Source organism: Pecten maximus, chromosome 14, assembly GCF_902652985.1.
Source record: "Pecten maximus chromosome 14, xPecMax1.1, whole genome shotgun sequence".
NCBI lineage: Eukaryota > Metazoa > Mollusca > Bivalvia > Pectinida > Pectinidae > Pecten > Pecten maximus.
In genome coordinates, this window is record NC_047028.1 from 16,009,459 (window position 1) to 16,033,320 (window position 23,862).

General features: G+C 35.8%; 1 protein-coding gene across 1 annotated transcript; it reads right to left on the bottom strand.

Annotated features, from left to right (window-relative positions):
* Positions 1–3,250: 3,250 nt before the first annotated feature.
* LOC117342070 (protein O-mannosyl-transferase TMTC4-like) lies at positions 3,251–23,512 on the bottom strand. The gene is given in 18 exon segments (XM_033904045.1): positions 3,251–7,049; positions 9,207–9,321; positions 11,043–11,134; positions 11,137–11,183; positions 13,130–13,237; positions 14,156–14,235; positions 16,761–16,889; positions 17,379–17,553; positions 17,891–18,093; positions 18,532–18,693; positions 19,038–19,172; positions 20,414–20,538; positions 21,144–21,231; positions 21,400–21,507; positions 21,509–21,601; positions 21,603–21,621; positions 22,303–22,674; positions 23,433–23,512. Coding segments are annotated over 17 exon segments (2,349 nt in total). The 5' UTR covers positions 22,650–22,674; positions 23,433–23,512; the 3' UTR covers positions 3,251–6,726.
* Positions 23,513–23,862: the final 350 nt, after the last annotated feature.

Here is a 23,862-nt window from a genome sequence, read left to right on the forward strand (position 1 = left end):
ACACACCACACAGTTATCCTGTTCTCTATAATAAACACAATCCTTACACACCACACAGTTATCCTGTTCTCTATAATAAACACAATCCTTACACACCACACAGTTATCCTGTCCTCTATAATAAACACAATCCTTACACACCACACAGTTATCCTGTTCTCTATAATAAACACAATCCTTACACACCACACAGTTATCCTGTCCTCTATAATAAACACAATCCTTACACACCACACAGTTATCCTGTTCTCTATAATAAACACAATCCTTACACACCACACAGTTATCCTGTTCTCTATAATAAACACAATCCTTACACACCACACAGTTATCCTGTCCTCTATAATAAACACAATCCTTACACACCACACAGTTATCCTGTCCTCTATAATAAACACAATCCTTACACACCACACAGTTATCCTGTCCTCTATAATAAACACAATCCTTACACACCACACAGTTATCCTGTTCTCTATAATAAACACAATCCTTACACACCACACGGTTATCCTGTTCTCTGTAATAAACACAATCCTTACACACCACACAGTTATCCTGTTCTCTATAATAAACACAATCCTTACACACCACACGGTTATCCTGTTCTCTATAATAAACACAATCCTTACACACCACACAGTTATCCTTTTTTCTATAATAAACACAATCCTTCTAAAGGTATTATTAGTTTAGTAACTAAACAGGCTAACAACAAATCATTCTAAAGACAAGAGATCCCAGAGGGATCTTGGCGCCCACCATTGAATGATCTTTATAGGTTCCATGTCAGATTGATCTTTTCTCTACTTTTCCCTTCCTCTAAGTCTTACTAATCTGTGTAAATTCAGAAACAGCCCTCTAGTACTTTTCAAACAAGAGGAACCTATATATAAAATTTAAGATTTAGCGATAATGGCTGTCTGTTGTTTTCGGATTGGTCCCAAAATGCAACACCAGGGACCAAGGGGAACCTACATATGAAATTTGAGAAAGATCCCTTCAGTACTTTCTCAGAAATAGCGATAACAAACTTCAATTGTCAAAATCTAAGATGGCTGCCTGTCGGCCATGTTGTTTTCTGATAGGTCTCAAAATGTAATATGCATAACTAGGCACCAAGGGGAACCTATATATGAAATTTGAGAAAGATCCCTTCAGTACTTTCTCAGAAATAGCGATAACAAACTTCAATTGTCAAAATCCAAGATGGCTGCCTGTCGGCCATGTTTGTTTTCCGATCGGTCTCAATATGCAATATGCATAACTAGGCACCAAGGGAAATCTACATATGAAATTTGAGAAAGATCCCTTCAGTACTTTCTCAGAAATAGCGATAACAAACTTCAATGGTCAAAATCCAAGATGGCTACCTGTCGGCCATGTTGTTTTCCGATAGGTCTCAAAATGCAATATGCATAACTAGGCACCAAGGGAAATCTACATATGAAATTTGAGAAAGATCCCTTCAGTACTTTCTCAGAAATAGCGATAACAAACTTCAATTGTCAAAATCCAAGATGGCTGACTGTCGGCCATGTTGTTTTCCGATTGGTCTCAAAATGCAATATACATAACTAGGCACCAAGGGGAATCTACATATGAAATTTGAGAAAGATCCCTTCAGCACTTTCTCAGAAATAGCGATAACAAACTTCAATTGTCAAAATCAAAGATGGCTGCCTGTCGGCCATGTTGTTTTCCGATTGGTCTCAAAATGCAATATGCATAACTAGGCACCAAGGGGAACCTATATATGAAATTTGAGAAAGATCCCTTCAGTACTTTCTCAGAAATAGCGATAACAAACTTCAATTGTCAAAATCCAAGATGGCTGCCTGTCGGCCATGTTGTTTTCCGATTGGTCTCAAAATGCAATATGCATAACTAGGCACCAAGGGGAACCTATATATGAAATTTGAGAAAGATCCCTTCAGTACTTTCTCAGAAATAGCGATAACAAATTTTAATTATCAAAATCCAAGATGGCTGCCTGTCGGCCATGTTGTTTTCCGATTGGTCTCAAAATGCAATATGCATAGCTAGGCACCAAGGGGAGCCTGCATATGAAATTTGAGAAAGATCCCTTAAGTACTTTCTCAGAAATAGCGATAACAAACTTCAATTATCAAAATCCAAGATGGCTGCCTATCGGCCATGTTGTTTTCCGATTGGTCTCAAAATGCAATATGCATAACTAGGCACCAAGGGGAGCCTACATATGAAATTTGAGAAAGATCCCTTCAGTACTTTCTCAGAAATAGCGATAACAAACTTCAATTGTCAAAATCCAAGATGGCTGCCTGTCGGCCATGTTGTTTTCCGATTGGTCTCAAAATGCAATATGCATAACTAAGCACCAAGGGGAGCATATATATGAAATTTGAGAAAGATCCCTTCAGTACTTTCTCAGAAATAGCGATAACAAACTTCAATTGTCAAAATCCAAGATGGCTGCCTGTCGGCCATGTTGTTTTCCGATTGGTCTCAAAATGCAATATGCATAACTAGGCACCAAGGGGAGCCTACATATGAAATTTGAGAAAGATCCCTTCAGTACTTTCTCAGAAATAGCGATAACAAACTTCAATTGTCAAAATCCAAGATGGCTGCCTGTCGGCCATGTTGTTTTCCGATTGGTCTCAAAATGCAATATGCATAACTAGGCACCAAGGGGAACCCACATATGAAATTTGAGAAAGATCCCTTCAGTACTTTCTGAGGATTAGCGATAACAAGAATTGTTTACGGACGGACGGAGGGACGGACGGACGGAGGGACGGAGGGACGGACGGACCACGGACCACGGACGCAGGGCGATTTGAATAGCCCACCATCTGATGATGGTGGGCTAATAAAAGTTGATGTCTTGCTTAAATAAGACTTTGACAATTTAACAAATATATAAAGAACTTTAAATTAATTTCTTCTTGTGTTCATTGATTAAACACATCTTAACAAGTGCTTAAATGTCAAATTCTTTTTATCAGAAAATTGTCTTTAGAAAGAAATCATTTTGCATTAAGAGAAAATGTTAAAGGACGGATGTGACCACAGAAAATAATTAATTTCTGTAAAGATTTTTTTTCCAAGGGTCATTTTTTGAGTGTTTACTTTAAATAAAAAAGCTAAGATAAAAAAAATCACAGAATTTGTATTGGGTCACTAGTAGTGTATCAAATATATCACAATTTCAAGATTTTTTATTAGTGTCTTTTTTTTTACCCTAAAAAAATAACGACAAAAAGAGTCCCATTGAAAATAACACTTTACAGTACACCTGGTACACCCTGTTCAGATATCACTATAATCACAAGGCACAATCTGTATTGTAACTAATCTTAAAGTGATTTCACTTCAAATATAATCTAACAAATTCAACTTTTAAATAGTATACATATATAAGTGCTTCTTTTTGTGAGTTTATCTAACAATATATAGTTAAATACATTTAATCACATTTTCATCACAACTTCTACATAAAAACAACAAAATGAGATGAAAAACATTCACAACCAAACTTCAACAATGGACACTAGAAATACCTTACTTTATCCTAAACAACTACATATATATGTACAGGCCGGAATGTTTTCAGTTGCAAAATAATTAAAGCACCATCAGTATTTTTAATGAATCAAACTAACACATTACTCTCCGAATATGATATAAGTTTAAATTATACTGATGATAGATATCAGTGTGCGAGTGTCAGGAAAAGCACAATAATAATTTAATTATTGATCAAATTAAATTTTAAATGAATATTTCATTTGAAATTTAATTTGAAAAGAGAATTTTTCCTTTAATCATTTATACTTATTGCTATATATCCATGTGTATGTTTTTTTTTTTATTTCTGTAAATTCATGCTTTCTGCAAATTTTCGAAAACTAAAGTAAAACTAAACCAGATTCAAACATTATACCAGACTCATGGAAACTGGAGCCAGATAAAATATACCAATAGAGATTCTTCAAATAAAACATGTAATATAAAGGTTGAATATTTACATAACAATGATATTATTTCCGATGGTTATAACATAAATATATATATTTTACAAATAAATCTGAAAGTCATCTTACAAAAAGGTAATTGCATAAAATAAAGTATTCACTTCTAGTTCAAAACTTTGTACATTTAATCATAAAACAGATGTCTTACAAATATGGTTATATATACATACATGTATCTGTGAATATTTATGATATGGTTCATGTGAACTTTTGAATATACATTATTTGTTAAACATGTACATGTATTTTATAAATATCTAAAGAGTTTCTATTCCATGTTTTATGAAATTACTTAAGATTTCTTTTTCAAATCTGTAGGAAGTCAGCTAAAAAAAGAAACCTTTGTGACAAGTTTCCTAAATCTCTCATGAAATGAAGATGAATGAAAGCTTCTATTTATCACATAAACAATATTTTGTTATCAATACTCATGGAAGTAGACAATGAAAGTAAAATATCCAATCTGAACTCAAGCATTTGTGTACATGACTAAACAATAGAAAGGAAAGTCTGGTGCCATGAAGTGATGACGTAACAATTTCAATGAAAGGAATCTACCACTAATCACAGCTCTATTATAGTATTATATGGTATTATCTAAATTTGTGTATTTATGCAAAAGGATATTTTGACACTGACAACAGGGTAGTTGGGGTAAAAATAGATAACTGTAATGAATATTCATAACCAATGCTGTACAAGGTTAAGATACAAGTAGATACATGCATATTCATGATTATTACAACAATAAATATACCTTGTATCCTAGGATTAATAAAATAGTTGCCTCTTTATGAATATTCATATCATCTTTAGTAATTTTATTGAGCCAGACAGTTCATTTTGAATAATATCTATTGTACCTTTAGTAATCCTGTTGAGTCAGGCAGTACATTTTTTATCAATGTCCATAGCCTATCATTTTATATCATTTTTAAATAAGATATTTCCGAATTCCTGATATTTTTGTAATGTTGGGGAAAATGAACCTGGTACAAAGTTTATGTTAAGCTTTACTGTTAACCAAATCTTTAACTTATTACTTTACTTCACAAATATGGAATTTTCTTCTAATACTATTAATTGTCAACTCACATGTACATCAGATAATCAAAGATTTGGACCCATAGTTTATCAAGAAATTTGTTTACAAAATATAGATATACAGGTAAGATAAGTACAAGGAAATTTAAACTTCATCATTAAGCTTGTATAAAAATATTACAGAAAAAATTAACATGTTGTCAATAATTAATAACAATAGAATCCAAAATTAACAAAATGATATATAAATAGAAGAAATAAAAGAACATACATCAAAACTCCAACAGAAAATTTATAATTATTTCAATTCTGTTTAATCAACAGGACATCCATGGTTGATATACTTTAGCTGATACAAATTCTGTAGATATAATGATTTTTATAATGAATTGGTTGATGAACACATGGTACACAATGCACATCTAATGATAAAAGAAACTGTAATTATAAAAAATATATATTCTAACACACAAAACCATATTTTGTTTTGAGACAACAATAAGAAAATCCATAAAAGGTTGAAAATAATACAGAATAAAAAATTATGAATGGTATAATGCCTTATTTAAATGCGTAGTTCCTATTATACTGTAACTCTCCTCATTTACATAGTATTGTAGTTAGATTTTAAACACAAAATGTCAAAGTCTGTTAATTCTAGCAAAATTTTGATAATTTTCAAATCAATAAATGATACTCAAAAATGTGATTTCCCTTTTAGTAAATTTACCCCAAACCCAAGGTCATCAAGTTCCCTATTTTGATAAAGTCACTTAATATGCTTCCATCAATAAAGATATAAAGAGTTTTTAATTCTACATTGTATTTGGGTTTTGAGAAGATTTTTTTCAGCCAATGTAACCACCTAGGGCAAGCCAGGGACCATAAAATTCACAATTTTCGTTGACCTTGGCCATGGAAGGTTTCTGCAAAATTTTATTGAAATTGATTGTGGGGTTTCTGAGAAGTCGAAAATAAAAATTGTTAATGGACGCACAATCTACGACAGACAAAACACTTCGTCTCAGGTGACCTACATATGAAGGAAAGTAAATTATCTCCCTTTAATTTCCAGGCACTCCACCAGATCTAAAGCCTTTGACTTTGATGCTACTGATAAGGGAAAAAATGGAAACCACTTCTGATGGACAGACAGACTTCTGATGGACAGACAGACTTCCGATGGACAGAGACTTCTGATGGACAGACAGACTTCTGATGGACAGACTTCTGATGGACAGACAGACTTCTGATGGACAGAGACTTCTGATGGACAGACAGACTTCTGATGGACAGACAGACTTCTGATGGACAGACAGACTTCTGATGGACAGACAGACTTCTGATGGACAGACAGACAGCATTACTGAATGTAACTCCAATCTCTCCCTCCAAGTCTTTATGAATGCAGGAAGCAAATGTCATAAAAAACCACTGCCTTCACACAAAGTGAGAGCTACCGTAAAGTATTTATCTAAGCCTGTAAAATTAATAGCCTCTTCCCTGATTGTATTGAATTGGTATATCATCTACACAATCTATTACAACCTACTCAATGCATAGTCTCAGTTTCCTGATTCTCACTGACTGAAATTCTGATGGCTTGATGATGAGACAGATTTTCTGACAATAAGGTTGTAAAAGTCAAGAATCCTAGGAATAGCTAACGAGTTGTCTTGCCCATCTTCCTATACAACATCTTGAGGTTCTCCTTTGTGTTTATAGAATCAGGCTCTAGCTGTAGAGCACGTTTATAAGACTTCTCCGCCAAATCATACTTATCCCAGCGATGATACAGCACACCAAGATTAGAATGAGCCTTTGCCAAATTCGGGTCAATTTTTATTGCTCGCAGGAAGTACTGCTCACTCTCCTTGTATCGGTCAGCTTTCCCCATAACATTGGCCAGATTGATGTACATCTGTGAATCTTGACCGATGTACTTGAGTGCTTCTTTGGCTACAGCCTCAGCCTGATCCACTTGATCTGTAATACATAGAGGTCAGAGGTCAACAGGTTATCAAAACACATGTAGGTTAGCGGTCAACAGGTTATCATAACACATGAAGGTCAGAGGTCAACAGGTTATCAATAAATACAGTACATGGAGCAAGAGGTCAACAGGTTATCATAACACATGAAGGTCAGTGGTCAAAAAGTAATCAATCAACATATGGTGCAAGAGGTCGAGATGTGATCAATGAACACATGAAGGTCAGAGGTCAACAGGGTGTCAATTTACTCATGGAGATCAGAGGTCAACAGATTATTAATAAACACATGGCGATCAGAGGCCAGAAGGTTCACTAGAGTACTGACAGGTCATTCAGTATTAATGGTCCAAGCTCGAGAAATGAAAAATTAGATTTGTGAGTCCTTTAGAGTTGTATACGAGTTTTCTTTACTAAAATTTTGAACAAGACTGAACATAATTCATCTCTGTGGACTCCAGAGCTTCTTTAAAAATACCCTAATTGCATAAATTAAAGCAAATAGAATAAGAACTTATAATCACCATGTCAAATTTCTGAATTTTTAATTTCAATGTCATTTCTTTCAAAACCAAATTTGTGAGTAGAGAGATTGACACTATGATTGGTTAAGAACATCTCTGATACAAGGTCCTAACAACATATCCTATCAACACAGAGGTCAAAGGTCAACATATCACCAACTAGAACTGTATACTTATATATTTTGACAGATTCCAACCGTAGCTGGCAGAAAAGCTACAGGTAGTGGACAATTTTGATGGAGACTGGATACAGAAATCAAAGCTACTCAGTAGTCCTATTCTGATATAGTCTGACACTCAGTAGTCCTATTCTAGTATAGTCTGACATTCAGTAGTCCTATTCTGATATAGTCTGACACTCAGTTGTCCTATTCTTATATAGTCTGACACTCAGTAGTCCTATTCTAATATAGTCTGACACTCAGTAGTCCTATTCTAATATAGTCTGACACTCAGTAGTCCTATTCTGATATAGTCTCTGACACTCAGTAGTCCTATTCTTATATAGTCTGACACTCAGTAGTCCTATTCTAATATAGTCTGACACTCAGAAGTCCTATTCTGATATAGTCTGACACTCAGCAGTCCTATTCTAATATAGTCTGACACTCAGCAGTCCTATTCTAATATAGTCTGACACTCAGTAGTCCTATTCTAATATAGTCTTACACTCAGTAGTCCTATTCTTATATAGTCTGACACTCAGTTCTGATATAGTCCGACACTCAGTAGTCCTATTCTGATATAGTCCGACACTCAGTAGTCCTATTCTGATATAGTCTGACACTCAGTAGTCCTATTCTGATATAGTCTGACACTCAGTAGTCCTATTCTGATATAGTCTGACACTCAGTAGTCCTATTCTAATATAGTCTGACACTCAGCAGTCCTATTCTGATATAGTCCGACACTCAGTAGTCCTATTCTTATATAGTCTGACACTCAGTAGTCCTATTCTAATATAGTCTGACACTTAGTAGTCCTATTCTAATATAGTCTGACACTCAGTAGTCCTATTCTAATATAGTCTGACACTCAGTAGTCCTATTCTGATATAGTCTGACACTCAGTAGTCCTATTCTGATATAGTCTGACACTCAGTAGTCCTATTCTGATATAGTCTGACACTCAGTTGTCCTATTCTAATATAGTCTGACACTCAGCAGTCCTATTCTAATATAGTCTGACACTCAGTAGTCCTATTCTTATATAGTCTGACACTCAGTAGTCCTATTCTGATATAGTCTGACACTCAGTAGTCCTATTCTAATATAGTCTGACACTCAGTAGTCCTATTCTAATATAGTCTGACACTCAGTAGTCCTATTCTAATATAGTCTGACACTCAGCAGTCCTATTCTAATATAGTCTGACACTCAGTAGTCCTATTCTAATATAGTCTGACACTCAGCAGTCCTATTCTAATATAGTCTGACTGCTGTTGACAGGAATTCAAATTCACATATTGGATTGGTATGCCATTGTGATAATGATTAATGATAAAAAGTTTCAATAAACCAGAAAAATATGACCTGTATGAAAAAGTGTGCCAGAAATACAAAGTGTAATAAATTCAAACTAAGCTACTCTTTTGAATATCCTACGATCTGAAATATATCTATACATACTGAGGTTATCTAGGAGTATAACCATGTTATTCCAAGCGTTAAAGTGTGTAGGTCTCTGTAACGTAGCATTCCTCCAAGCGTGAAGTGCCTCCTTGTGCCTCTTCAGATCCAGGTACTGTTGACAGTAAAACAATAAAGTTTAGATGTTTTCATCAATATACATTATACATTATGTCACACAGAATAGCTGGTGTTTAAGGGAATATGGCACAGTCAGGAAATAATGACCGTTTTCCCAGTAGCAGGAATAATAGAATCTAACATTGATCTGTTCTGTGGACAGGGATATCTCAAACCGAGTGTAAGAGTTTGGCCAGTCAGCACAAGACTTGCCGAGTGCTGGCCAGCCAAACTCTTACACAAGGGTTGAGATATCCTTGTTCATGGAACAGACCCATGTTTGATTATTTTTCTCACATACTTACAAGCAAATGTAAGCTTTTATGAAAGTTTTTTCATCTTGCCACCTGCAATGCTCCATGGAATGTGCATCAAAATGAATGGCGTCATCATTTACAACATGGTAACTCAACATAAAATGATGACGTTACGTTATTGTGACAGCGTCATATAGCGTGGGCCAGCTGTCTTTACCCCCCTGTGTGAGATCAATTTTTCTCTTAACCTGGACAGTTTTACCAGGGTGTGATTTTCTTATCTCACCGTAGGGAAAAGACAAGCTACACATGCTCTTTGAACGTGCTCTTGATCTCGATAGGGTAATGTCACTTTGACCTGACCCGGAACTTCTTTTACGGGGTCACACACATGCATATGTTCCCTGCTTGTTTACCTATGTCATTTGTTCTTTTTGAATGTCAGATATCATAATTATTGAAAAAAGAAATTTAAATAAGTTTTAATTATCAGAGTTAACTGAGTGTTTGGTGTTCTTTTGACAAGCTTATCGGAATTTTACTTTGTATGAAATCAACATCGTAACAACAGTCATCCGCCATCCACATGTTGTTGTTTACATACATTTGGATTTGGTTCACACTACGATTGGAAAGCAGATCGAGTAATTAGAGGAAAATAATCTTTCACCCCTTTTGGGATGAGATAGGGGGGATATCAACCCTCAGGAGGAGATGTGTAGTTCCCAAACACTCGGCAAGCCTCGTGTTTGACTCGGCAAGCCTCGTGTTCGACTCGACAAGCCTCGTGTTTGACTTGACAAGCCTCGTGTTTGGGAATTTAACAATCTCTCCCCTCGGGTTGAGATCCCCCTATCTCACCCCAAAAGGGGTGAAAGATTCTATTAATCTTTTCCTTGGCAACTGTGGGATAGTCCTGTGAAGTATGTGAGAAACAATGACCTTTTTCCCAGTGTGACCCAACATGTCTCTACTCCTGACTACATCTTAAATGTATGAGCACTCACAGGGGGCGACTGAGAGTGAAATAATTACTATGGCTACAAGATTATATACAGTACATCATATAGACCGAAGGACAACTGGGAGTTCAATTATAACTGATCATACCAATATATACCTGGTTATAAAGAACAGCTGAAAATTCATCTGATTTGATATAAACAGCTGAGAGTTCAATGATATTACTGACCGTACTAGATCTAATAATATAATTTATATGACTGTAAGGAATAGCTAAAACTTCAATATCCAGTTTATTTGATTTGATATAAACAGCTGGGATGTCAATATCTGGTACATCCGATTTGAAATAAACCCCTGGGAGTTCAGTCCAGCTACATTGTAGTATATCTGATTTAATATAAACAGCTGAGGGTTCAATGACTACTCAGCTTACTATATGTAGGTACATAATATATATATATGGTTATAGAACAGCTGTCAGTTCAATAATTACCAGGTTGCCAAGGTTGTAGTAACAATCTGGATATTTCCTTCGGTGCAGCAGGGCTCGGAAGTAGCTCTTCTCTGCCAAGTCATTCTTTGAAGATTTGCCTGGACTATACCCAAGTTCATCCAGGCAGCTGCAAACTCGTCCCTTTAAAACATAACGGTTTATTGAGCACTACAGAGACGAAGATGTCATTTGTTACGTTTAGTCAACTATATGATAGATCCAAAGGACACACAAAGCCACTATAAGCACACCCCTTTATCTCTTGGGTGAATTGCCTCATGAACAGCTAGAGTCATTTTAAGGGGTCTCCTCGTAGTAGTTGGTGATTATCACACTGAACAACATACAGGAAGGCCTGTCGCATGCCATCCAGAGCAATCAGGGTAAAGTGTCTTTCCCAAGGACACAACCACAAACAGCAGACTGGCCTGTTTCTCAGCTCCCTGGGAAGTTAACTGACACAGGTAGGTAGCGGTGAACCACATACCTTGTGTCTTTACCTGAGGTAACATGGTCGTCATTCTAACTGACTGAGCTATCGTAGCCCCTTATATGGGCAGGTTCACTTATTAGGTTGAATACAGTATTGATACAGAGATGGACTTATGTAATATAAGTGTACACAACACAAAAACACAAATCAGATCCCGTTGTTGCCTGCTGGGTTGATCAGCACCAACCATGAATAATATAGCTTTAATTCAGGAGTCTTCTTATATTACATATCAAACCGGCCTTAAGGTAATCAGAAAACATATATCAAACAGGCCTAGGTAATCAGAAAACATCTATCAAACCGGCCTAGGTAATCAGAAAACATATATCAAACAGGCCCCTAGGTAATCAGAAAACGTATATCAAACAGGCCTAGGTAATCAGAAAACATATATCAAACCGGTCTAGGTAATCAGAAAACATATATCAAACCGGTCTAGGTAATCAGAAAACGTATATCAAACAGGCCTAGGTAATCGGAAAACATATATCAAACAGGCCTAGGTAATCAGAAAACATATATCAAACCGGTCTAGGTAATCAGAAAACATATATCAAACCGGCCTAGGTAATCAGAAAACATATATCAAACAGGCCTAGGTAATCAGAAATATCAAACAGGCCCAGGTAATCAGAAAACATATATCAAACAGGCCTAGGTAATCAGAAAACATATATCAAACAGGCCTAGGTAATCAGAAAACATATATCAAACAGGCCTAGGTAATCAGAAAACATATATCAAACAGGCCTAGGTAATCAGAAATATATATCAAACAGGTCTAGGTAATCAGAAAACATATATCAAACCGGCCTAGGTAATCAGAAATATATATCAAACAGGTCTAGGTAATCAGAAAACATATATCAAACAGGCCTAGGTAATCAGAAAACATATATCAAACCGGCCTAGGTAATCATAAAACATATATCAAACAGGCCTAGGTAATCAGAAAACATATATCAAACAGGTCTAGGTAATCAGAAAACATATATCAAACAGGCCTAGGTAATCATAAAACATATATCAAACAGGTCTAGGTAATCATAAAACATATATCAAACAGGCCTAGGTAATCATAAAACATATATCAAACAGGCCTAGGTAATCAAAACATATATCAAACAGGCCTAGGTAATCAGAAAACGTATATCAAACCGGCCTAGGTAATCAGAAAACATATATCAAACAGGCCTAGGTAATCATAAAACATATATCAAACAGGTCTAGGTAATCATAAAACATATATCAAACCGGCCTAGGTAATCAGAAAACGTATATCAAACCGGCCTAGGTAATCAGAAAACATATATCAAACCGGCCTAGGTAATCAGAAAACGTATATCAAACCGGCCTAGGTAATCAGAAAACATATATCAAACAGGCCTAGGTAATCATAAAACATATATCAAACAGGTCTAGGTAATCATAAAACATATATCAAACAGGTCTAGGTAATCAGAAAACGTATGTCCTAACTTGATAAATAAAATTGAAAATATCAAATTAAATCAACATGTTTACTAAAACATTCTTTATTTTACTGAAATACCTCCTAATTGTTTTCCCTTACTAACACACATAATCTTACCTAACACTGACAGCCTTAAGGAGGAGCTCTTCAGCTTCCAGTAGGTTTCCTCTGTCCTTTAGTATATTAGCTAAGTTGTTCATAGCCTGGTCATATTCCTGATTCAGACTGGCAAAGAATGATATCATTTATATTAATTCAGTTTAAAGCACAAAACTTTTCCATTTTTCTGGACTGCTGTAACCTATATGAAACAGAGTGCCAAAAAAAAAAAACAGTTCATCATGTCGCTTTCACTTACATTACGCAATATGTGCACTGTATATTTATTTTCATTTGTGGTTCATAAAGGTTCAGGTTTTGAAAAGACATTGTCAAGCTAAAATGTACATGTGTAAGAAATTGATTGATACATGTAATTGATAAGTGACATTGCTAACCAATCATTTTCTTATTAATAATCAGTTTGCTTGCATAAACCATAAATGCTCTCCCTCCATTTCATAGTTTCAAAGTTGGAAATTTGTTCTGTTGTTAGGGAAAGGAAGGTTTTTAAACCAAAACTTCCCTAAATTCACCTAACGAGGGTCAGCCATATGGTCTCTAATCACCATTGATAATCTAAATATCAGTCTTTCTCTAGAAATGTTTCAGACCAAATTTTGATTGAAACTCACTCAAGCATACGGGAGGAATAAGAAAAAGTTCATGTCAGAGAGTGGCTGATGACGGAGTTAACATAATGACTATATACATTGAAGGTGAATGTGACTTGAAAGGTCACATGACCTCAAGAAGAACCACCCTTCAAATTTAGATTAAAAAATTAATTCCCATATATTCCAGTCTCTGTTTGATTTTAATATTACATGAAACACTGTTCACATATTCAAGGTCTTTTCAAGGCCTGAGACCAGGACTCTAGACTTTTCAATATAATGGCACCTTATAAAATTTGGGGACTTTCGATACTGCTCGCACCCTGTATATGAAATATGATCACCTTCCTCCAGTAATATTTCAGAAATATTAAGGTGATCTTTTTCTGAGAAAACATTTTACAAAAAATTACTCCTATCTTCCTACCTGATAGCGTCTCTGTATTTCTCTATAGCGTATTCCACATTGCCATGGTCTCCATTCAGCTTGGCTATATTATAGTGAACCTGTGTATTATAAAACAGTGGACCATGTTAAATGGCAATGATATACAAAATACAGAGTTAAAAAAAAAAAAACATTGGGGTACAACTCTTTGAATTCTAATTGTTTTCATGTTTACTACCACAATATATATTTCAACATTTTGTCTTTAAATATTTTTGTAACACTCCTTGATTTGAATTAAATGATGCATATAACATCTTATTGTTTTGAATACAACATCAGATTATATTCATGTTTCTATACACAAATCAACACACCCCATTTATAACTGTAAATAGTAACAGTTATCCTTATCATAACTTTATGTATAAACTTATCACTTGTTTGTAAAATTTGGCAAATGACAAAATAGTTTCTTGATATCTAGAATACTGACAAACTAGAAATATCAAACAAATCAACACATTGTAAAGACAAATCAAATATGTTTTCTTGAGAACATGGACCATGCAGAGATATAGGTTACTGTTGTAGTACTCACTGATGGTTTGACATACCTTGATGGTTTGACAGACCTTGATGGTGTGACATACCTTGATGGTTTGACATACCTTGATGGTTTGACATACCTTGATGGTGTGACAGACCTTGATGGTGTGACAGACCTTGATGGTCTGACATACCTTGATTGTGTGACATACCTTGATGGTCTGACATACCTTGATTGTGTGACATACCTTGATGGTTTGACATACCTTGATGGTCTGACATACCTTGATGGTTTGACAGACCTTGATGGTGTGACATACCTTGATGGTCTGACATACCTTGATGGTCTGACATACCTTGATTGTGTGACATACCTTGATTGTGTGACATACCTTGATGGTTTGACATACCTTGATGGTCTGACATACCTTGATTGTGTGACAGACCTTGATGGTTTGACATACCTCGATGGTCTGACATACCTTGATGGTCTGACATACCTTGATTGTGTGACATACCTTGATGGTTTGACATACCTTGATGGTCTGACATACCTTGATGGTCTGACATACCTTGATGGTCTGACATACCTTGATGGTCTGACATACTTTGATGGTTTGACATAAGGTTTGACATACCTTGATGGTCTGACATACCTTGATGGTCAGACATACCTTGATGGTTTGACATATGGTTTGACATACCTTGATGGTCTGACATACCTTGATGGTCTGACATACCTTGATGGTCTGACATACCTGAATGGTTTGACAACTGATGGTTTGACATACGACCTGACATACCTTGATCGTCTGACATACCTTGATGGTTTGACATTTAAGCATTGAACGGCTTTCAGTTGGCATTCATAGTCAATATGAATGCCAACTGGACAGAGGCAAATTCCATGAAGCGCACTAGCGCTTCATGTTGAATTTACCTCTGTCCAGTTGGCATTCATATTGACTATGAATGCCAACTGAAAGCCGTTCAATGCTTATATTTACCATCTGCGATTTTTTATTTGTCGTGCGATTTTTTTTTTGAAATTTTTTCAAATTCAAATTTCAGTTGGCAGTTCATAAGCTAGTGAACTCGCAACTGAATTGGTAGGGTTATATAGTGTCAGTGCCATACAATGGTAAATATACCTTGATGGTCTGACATACCTTGATGGTCTGACATACATTGATGGTCTGACATACCTTAATGGTCTGACATACCTGGATGGTTTGACATACATTGATGGTCTGACATACCTTGATGGTTTGACACACGGTTTGACATACCTTGATGGTTTGACATACGGTTTGACATACCTTGATGGTCTGACATACCTGGATGGTTTGACATACATTGAAGATCTGACATACCTTGATGATCTGACATGCCTTGATGTTTTAACAGATACCTTGATGGTTTGACATACAGTCTGACATACCTGGATGGTTTGACATACGGTTTGACATACCTTGATGGTCTGACATACCTGGATGGTTTGACATACATTGATGGTCTGACATACCTGGATGGTTTGACATACATTGATGGTCTGACATACCTTGATTGTCTGACATACCTTGATGGTCTGACATACCTTGATGGTCTGACATACTTTGATGGTTTGACATACGGTTTGACATACCTTGATGGTCTGACATACCTGGATGGTTTGACATACATTGATGGTCTGACATACCTGGATGGTTTGACATACATTAATGGTCTGACATACCTTGATTGTCTGACATACCTTGATGGTCTGACATACCTTGATGGTGTGACTTACTTTGATGGTTTGACATACGACCTGACATACCTTGATGGTCTGACATACCTTGATGGTCTGACATACCTTGATTGTCTGACATACTTTGATGGTTTGACATACGACCTGACATACCTTGATGGTCTGACATACCTTGATGGTCTGACATACCTTGATGGTCTGACATACTTTGATGGTTTGACATACGACCTGACATACCTTGATGGTCTGACATACCTTGATGGTCTGACATACCTTGATGGTCTGACATACCTTGATTGTCTGACATACCTTGATGATTTGACATACCTTGATGGTCTGACATACCTTGGCATTAAGTGGACAAACATTGACCCCAGCTACAAATAACGACATCTCCTTCCTCCACTCATAGCTTCGGTGTACACAGCGTGCAGTGAAAATTACTACCAGGAAAACTAACATGTATTTCACAACCTGTCAAATGAAAACCCATCCTCAGGTATACAGAATAAAACACATCATAATGATATCTGACCTGAATACATAGTAACGGTAACTTGACCTCTGACCTAACAACTAGGATTCTATGACCTCTGACCTAAAACCCAGGATACAACTAATTATTTGAGTCACCAATAGTGAAATTTTATCTAAATATCAGGAATTTCCTGAAACACCTTAAGGCAACAGTTCCCAGCAAATTTTTCCATTTTTAACTTTAATTATAACCAATGACATATTTCAAAATGCAATGTTCCTATAATTAGTATTCTGCCAAACTCCTTTTACATGAATAGTATGATAGGGATTTATTTTAGTAAAATTGGGCATATCTCTTAATGTGACAACCTTATATAAGTACAAACAAGAGTGAGCAAGCAATATATAGATAATGCTTAAGTAAATAGTCTATCACCAGGTACATGTACTAGATTGTATTAAAAGATTAATTATTTTCCCTACCTCAGTAAATGTGCGAGTCGATGCGAGCCTCTGGACACCAAGTACTATAACAACACAGTAACCAGCTGTGGAGAGGTAGAGTACACGCTCAGCTATCACAAACCCGACACGGAACAAGAGATTTGTTGCAGGTAGGAACGGAACCACAATCAGGGCCAGACCCATAGACAGACAGCTACAATATACAATATACTATTAAAGGTTTTACAAGATATTCTCATCTCATAGCAATTTGCATTGATTACTCAAAATTTACCATTTGGTTCAAACAAGGTTTTTCATGACAGAATAATTAAGATTGTGTGTCTAAAATTTACAATAATAACCAAAGTGACCAGCACCTTATCACAGGAACTGCATGATTATATCCTAAAAATAGTCTCGAATCAAATTTAAACATTAACAATCTTCCAGGAAATTCCACAGGGCTATGAATGTCATCTGAGTTTGTTTGGGTTATATAGTAAGTAGTATAGTACTTTTGTCACACAATGGTATATAATCATCAATACCGTTTTTCGCGGTCCATTGCACCATTTAATGCTGCAAACACCAGTCCCCCTAGCACCAGCCAGAACACGATGACAGCCAGGACACGGGGGTCAGTTAGAGACTCAATGACAGGTATACATCCCATTGACCAATCAAAGCAAAGCCACCAAGGATTGACCAATAGGAAACTATTGATGGAGTACAGGTAATTGTAGTTTAGAACCTGAAAAAAAAACAAAAACAAAAAAAACTGAGAAATAACTTCTGCAACTTAACTAGCACATAATATAGACCTATCTTTATACGAATTACAAATTGGATTAATCAAAGATTTCAATTTGGTAAACTGATAAAGAATATGAACTCATCAGCCTTTGAAACCTGATGTTTTTGTTTGTTTTTGTTTAATGTCCTATTAACAGCCAGGGTCATTTAAGAACGTGCCAGGTTTTGGAGGTGTGGAAAAGCCGGAGTATCCGGAGAAAAACCAACCGCCTACGGTCAGTACCTGACAACTGCCTCGCGTAGGATTCAAACTTGCAACCCAGAGTGGAGGGCTAGTGTTAAAGTGTCTGAACATCTTGACCACTCGGCCACCACGGCCCCAAAAAAATTGATGGAATGTGATTTCTGTCGACACTGGTTATCAAATTATACCTACCCTTGTAAGTGTTCCATTAACAAAAGAATGTGGATTATCAAACACCTGGAATGTTGGTGTAGTTGACCCCATTATACGCCAACGGGTCACAAGGATGGTCAAACCCCCACACAGTAGCATCAGCTGTCGTTTGACAAGCGAGGTAATCCAAGACTTATGATCCTGAAATAAGAACTTTCTTATCAAAATGCTGTCTACATGATTTCACCAGTTTGGGAGTAACCATCAAACTGGTAATCCCTAGATACAACGATCCTAGACAGGTATGTAATATATATCTATTCTGTTTAGAGTGAAGTTAATAGGAACCATTACGAGAAATGGTCGTTGTAATGGAGGTTAAATGTCACATATTCACCAGGTTAAATGAATGAAAAATTATGAAAAAAATATTGTAACAAAGGTACATGTATTAACTTAATGGAGGTTGCGGCTTTTATAGGTTTTACAGTAAATCGGTAGACAACATATATCCCAAGGTACTGTCATTGGGTAGTATATAGCACCTGTCTGTGTCCAACTGTCCCACTGCTACCATTAGAGTGACCATTGTCCAGTGTCTTTGACTCCTTCTTTAGTCCAACAGCTCCCAAAATATCCACTCTACATATCATGATTATATCAAAGGCACTGCAGATTCCCTGTAACAAAGAACAGTCCTACCAGCTGCTAAAACAAAAACAAAAAACAAAAACACAAGAACATTATCAGGTGAAATAATTAATGTTTGAAGTATTTTTGATAATCATTATTCTATTTTCATTTTTCTGACAAAATTATACAATGATCATGCATGACTGAAATAATAAGGCACAATTCTTTGATGCTATTCGTTCTATTTTAGGTATCATTTTTTTCATTTGTGAAGACTTGACATCACATACTGTTTTAACAGCTTAACAAGAAAACACAGACTAATGTAAAAATATTACCTTGATTTATTCTAAAACAATTGCAAACCAAGATACATGTACCAGTTTATATGAATCACTCTGCTGTTCCTGGATGGAAGCAGATAAGGGGTCTTTCTGTGTGAAGAAACCGCAGTACAGGAGATATCCAACATAGTTGGGCAGATGACCCCATACCCCTTCCCTTATGAGACAATAAAACCATACAGAATGTACTCACAATGACGGTGATACCTCGAATGTACTCACAATGACGGTGATACCTAGAATGTACTCACAATGATGGTGATACCTAGAATGTACTCACAATGATGTTGATACCTAGAATGTACTCACAACGACGGTGATACCTAGAATGTACTCACAATGATGGTGATACCTAGAATGTACTCACAATGACGGTGATACCTAGAATGTACTCACAACGACGGTGATACCTAGAATGTACTCACAATGACGGTGATACCTAGAATGTACTCACAATGACGGTGATTCCTAGAATGTACTCACAATGACGGTGATACCTAGAATGTACTCACAATGACGATGATACCTAGAATGTACTCACAATGACGGTGATTGTGACAATAAAACCAAACAGAATGTTCTCACAATGACGGTGATACCTAGAATGTACTCACAATGATGGTGATTCCTAGAATGTACTCACAATGACGGTGATTCCTAGAATGTACTCACAATGACGGTGATTTTGACAATAAAACCAAACAGAATGTTCTCACAATGACGGTGATACCTAGAATGTACTCACAATGACGGTGATACCTAGAATGTACTCACAATGATGGTGATTCCTAGAATGTACTCACAATGATGGTGATACCTAGAATGTACTCACAATGACGGTGATACCTAGAATGTACTCACAATGATGTACCTAGAATGTACTCACAACGACGGTGATACCTAGAATGTACTCACAACGACGGTGATACCTAGAATGTACTCACAATGACGGTGATACCGGTCTCCTTACACAGAACAGACATGCCACACAAAGCGAGGCTACAGAGGAGGAGAGGAAGGGAAAACGAGGTCGGGCGATACAGGACACTATCTCCATTCTCTGCTGCTACTGTAAATGACAGGATGATTGATATACCATTATAATCATCCACATGTGTTCAATCTAATGTCTTATAATTGGTAAGTGATCCAGGATAATCAGGATCAAAGGGAGCATGACGTCAGGGGGACACTGGACACTATCTCAAAATGACAGGGTAACACTATCATAAACATGCACTTTTGTTTTGACTCTGACATTATGGTAGGTAATTTAAAAAACACTATCAACTAAAAGCCAATTTTATCACATTTTTAAAACTTTATTTTAGGACCATTGCAAATATAAGTACACAAACCTAGAATTTGCTATTGTAACACAAGAATTAAAGTGTTTTATCAAATACATAATATTTTGTGGGATTCAACAAATTGATTTCACAAATCATTTTAAGACAGAAAACCTAGTTGTTACTGCCCGTGTGCTAGATGTTTCGGGGCCAGGACGCTCCATTAAAACTTGTTTTGTGGTCTGGGATCTCACATTAGAGCTTGTACCACATGATAGTACTCTGTCAGCTGTGTCCTGGACTCAACATTAAAAATTCTAGCACATGTATGATGTTTCTGAGCCAAAACTCAACATTAAAGCTTATAAAAATGACGACTACTGACCTTGAGAACAAGACCTGGTGTAGAACTTGAAAGACAGGATAAAGAGTAAGGCACATAACAGGTCTGCTCTGCCTACAACACCAGCCACCTGTAACATGAGAAATACATAGTTTTAGAAAAAAAATCTATGCTAGAAGACCATCGTTTGCATCACTTATCTTTATATCTAATATCAACAAACAAGTCAAATCGTCCGAGTTCCTTTGATAAGTTCTACTAGTAGTTATGGTAATAAGTGTAAGATAATGATACTTACAGACTCTGTGTGGATTGGATGGACGGCAAACAGTATTGCACATAACAAAGATGCCCGAGGAGTTCCGAATGCTAATGTCCCCTGTCTCATTGGAAACTGTACACTCAGAAAATAAAGTGGAGAATACTGATAGCATCAGAGCGGAAACAATACTGTGTAGGAGGATGTTGACAATATGGAATCCCTGTGGAAACAGTCCTCCCTGCTAAACTGTGACTCCATCTACAATACAAAATTTAATTGTCTTACTGTATGGAAGGATATAAAGTTTCTGAGCTGTTCTATATCAGAGGACATTCATAGGCTCCAATAGCTTAAGAATATATCTTTGACTGATCAGAATTAGTTTTTACTTTTTTTGAATTGAGGTCTGTATACTGTTGAATTTCACCTTTCAGCTTTGTCAATAGACCTCTGAAATTACTATCATGGGTCAACTGTATGTATGTTGAAATCTATAATATTTACAATATTTTAGTTGTTACATGAATCTGAAACAAAGAACAAAGAATCCATCATATATAGATAGATTTCTTTAAATACTGTATATTATAATTTTCCAATAATAAGCCCAAAGAGGCAACTCATAACCTCTGATTCAATGTTTGGGGATAGGCTTATAACAGGGCAGTTGATCAATTATAATTGTTGAAAATTTTCAAACAGTCAGTAAATTATCACTAGGCATATACTTTTTGCTATATATAAGAGATATGATAATTTACTCACCTGTAAGTTAGAATAGTTAGAGGTCTGTAAGACTTGATGGTAATTTACTCAACTTCAAGTTAGAACAGTTATATATATATAATTAGAGGACTGTAAATTAAAACTGTCAGTAATTTATTTACCTGTAAGTTAGAACAGTTACAGGTCTCCAAGATGTTTCAGTAATTTACTCACCTGTAAGTTAGAACAGTCAGAGGTCTGTAAGACTTGTGACTGGTTTTGGATGTGAGTTTCTTTCCCCAAAAGTCATGGAAAAACAGATCAGTGACTGGAATGTCCGTGTGTAAATCTTTATTGTTCAGGATAGCCTCGCTGTCGTCAAAAACAAAGTCACCATCGTAGCTGTTGACAAAGCAGATCCCAGCCAGAATGAAGACAATAACTGAGGCTGAGGTAAAGCTTAGTCGGGGAACAGGTAGGACATCGTCCCAGCTCCCATGGGATCCAGCATTCTGGTGGGGGGAGTGTCCGTTGGCACCCTTTGAATGCGGTGACGACCCATTTTGATGTACTTTGTACATAATTTAATGTTATCTGTAAATCATACTGAAAAGAGGAAATACAATTAAAGATAATTTAGTAAAATTTTCAAATGACAGCTGTTGACCTATCAACTACGTATACGTGATCCTAAATGTTTAATTAATTAACACAAATTCCAAAGTCCATTATACATATATATGTAAATGTAAGAAACGCCTGAACCATGTCGATATGACAACACTGTCCCTAAACAAACCTTGATTTGTAGTACCAGTCGTTTACATGTATAGGTATTAACAAATTATTAAACAGTTCCATTGCAGAATGTCTGTAGCTCGAGTTTGTTATTTATTTTTAACTATAATTTGTCAATAAACCCAAACGACTTTTGCTTACAAATGTTAAGTTCATGCAATGAATTAGTAATTTAGCAAATATTTTACTCAATATTCGTTCAAGTATACATACATTTTTTTCATAATTTTGGATAGGAAAACAAGCTTAAGCTTATATTAATTTACTAATTGAACTTAATTAGTTATTTGTCAGAAACTTTATAAGTGCTAATAAAGGCCCCTAACTTTCCTCGAGCTAGTAGGTTTATAGAACGTGTCATGTATCGCCTATCTTTGAAAACAAGTTCTGAATCTTTCTCGTGCACTCAACCGTGTAAACAAACCACTGCTCGAAGTTCAACTTCGATAAGTGTTATACTGCTGTCAATCGACTGTCGGTGCTTCATTCACGTCGCAATGCAGTGTTTCTAAAACAGATCTGAATTCAAATAAAAAATAAATTCAGAATTATAATGCAATGTTTACCTTTCCTACACCTGTGTATCTGGTTTAGCAGCTTCTCACCTGGCGAGACCGCTTACGTCAATGCAAAGTAACAACATTGAAAATAAGAATTAACAAAAATATGCTTTGACAAATGTATTCTGAAAATGAAACAGTTTAAAAGCAATAAAAAAATGTTTGACACAGTGGCATGACGACTATAGTCTAAAATGATTATTGATGAATAACAATGTACTTTATTTTGTATTTTACTTCAAGGGAGGCAACTCGTAAACTAAAGTATACTTTAGACTCATCATTTTTTTCAAGCATTAATCAATTTCTAACACGCAAACTATTTTAATAAATAAGCAAGTAAATAAATGAATATTGCAAAACAAAAAAAAAAAAAAAACAAAACAAACATATAAACAAGCAAACAAAAACAAAACAAAATGATTTTTTTAATCCA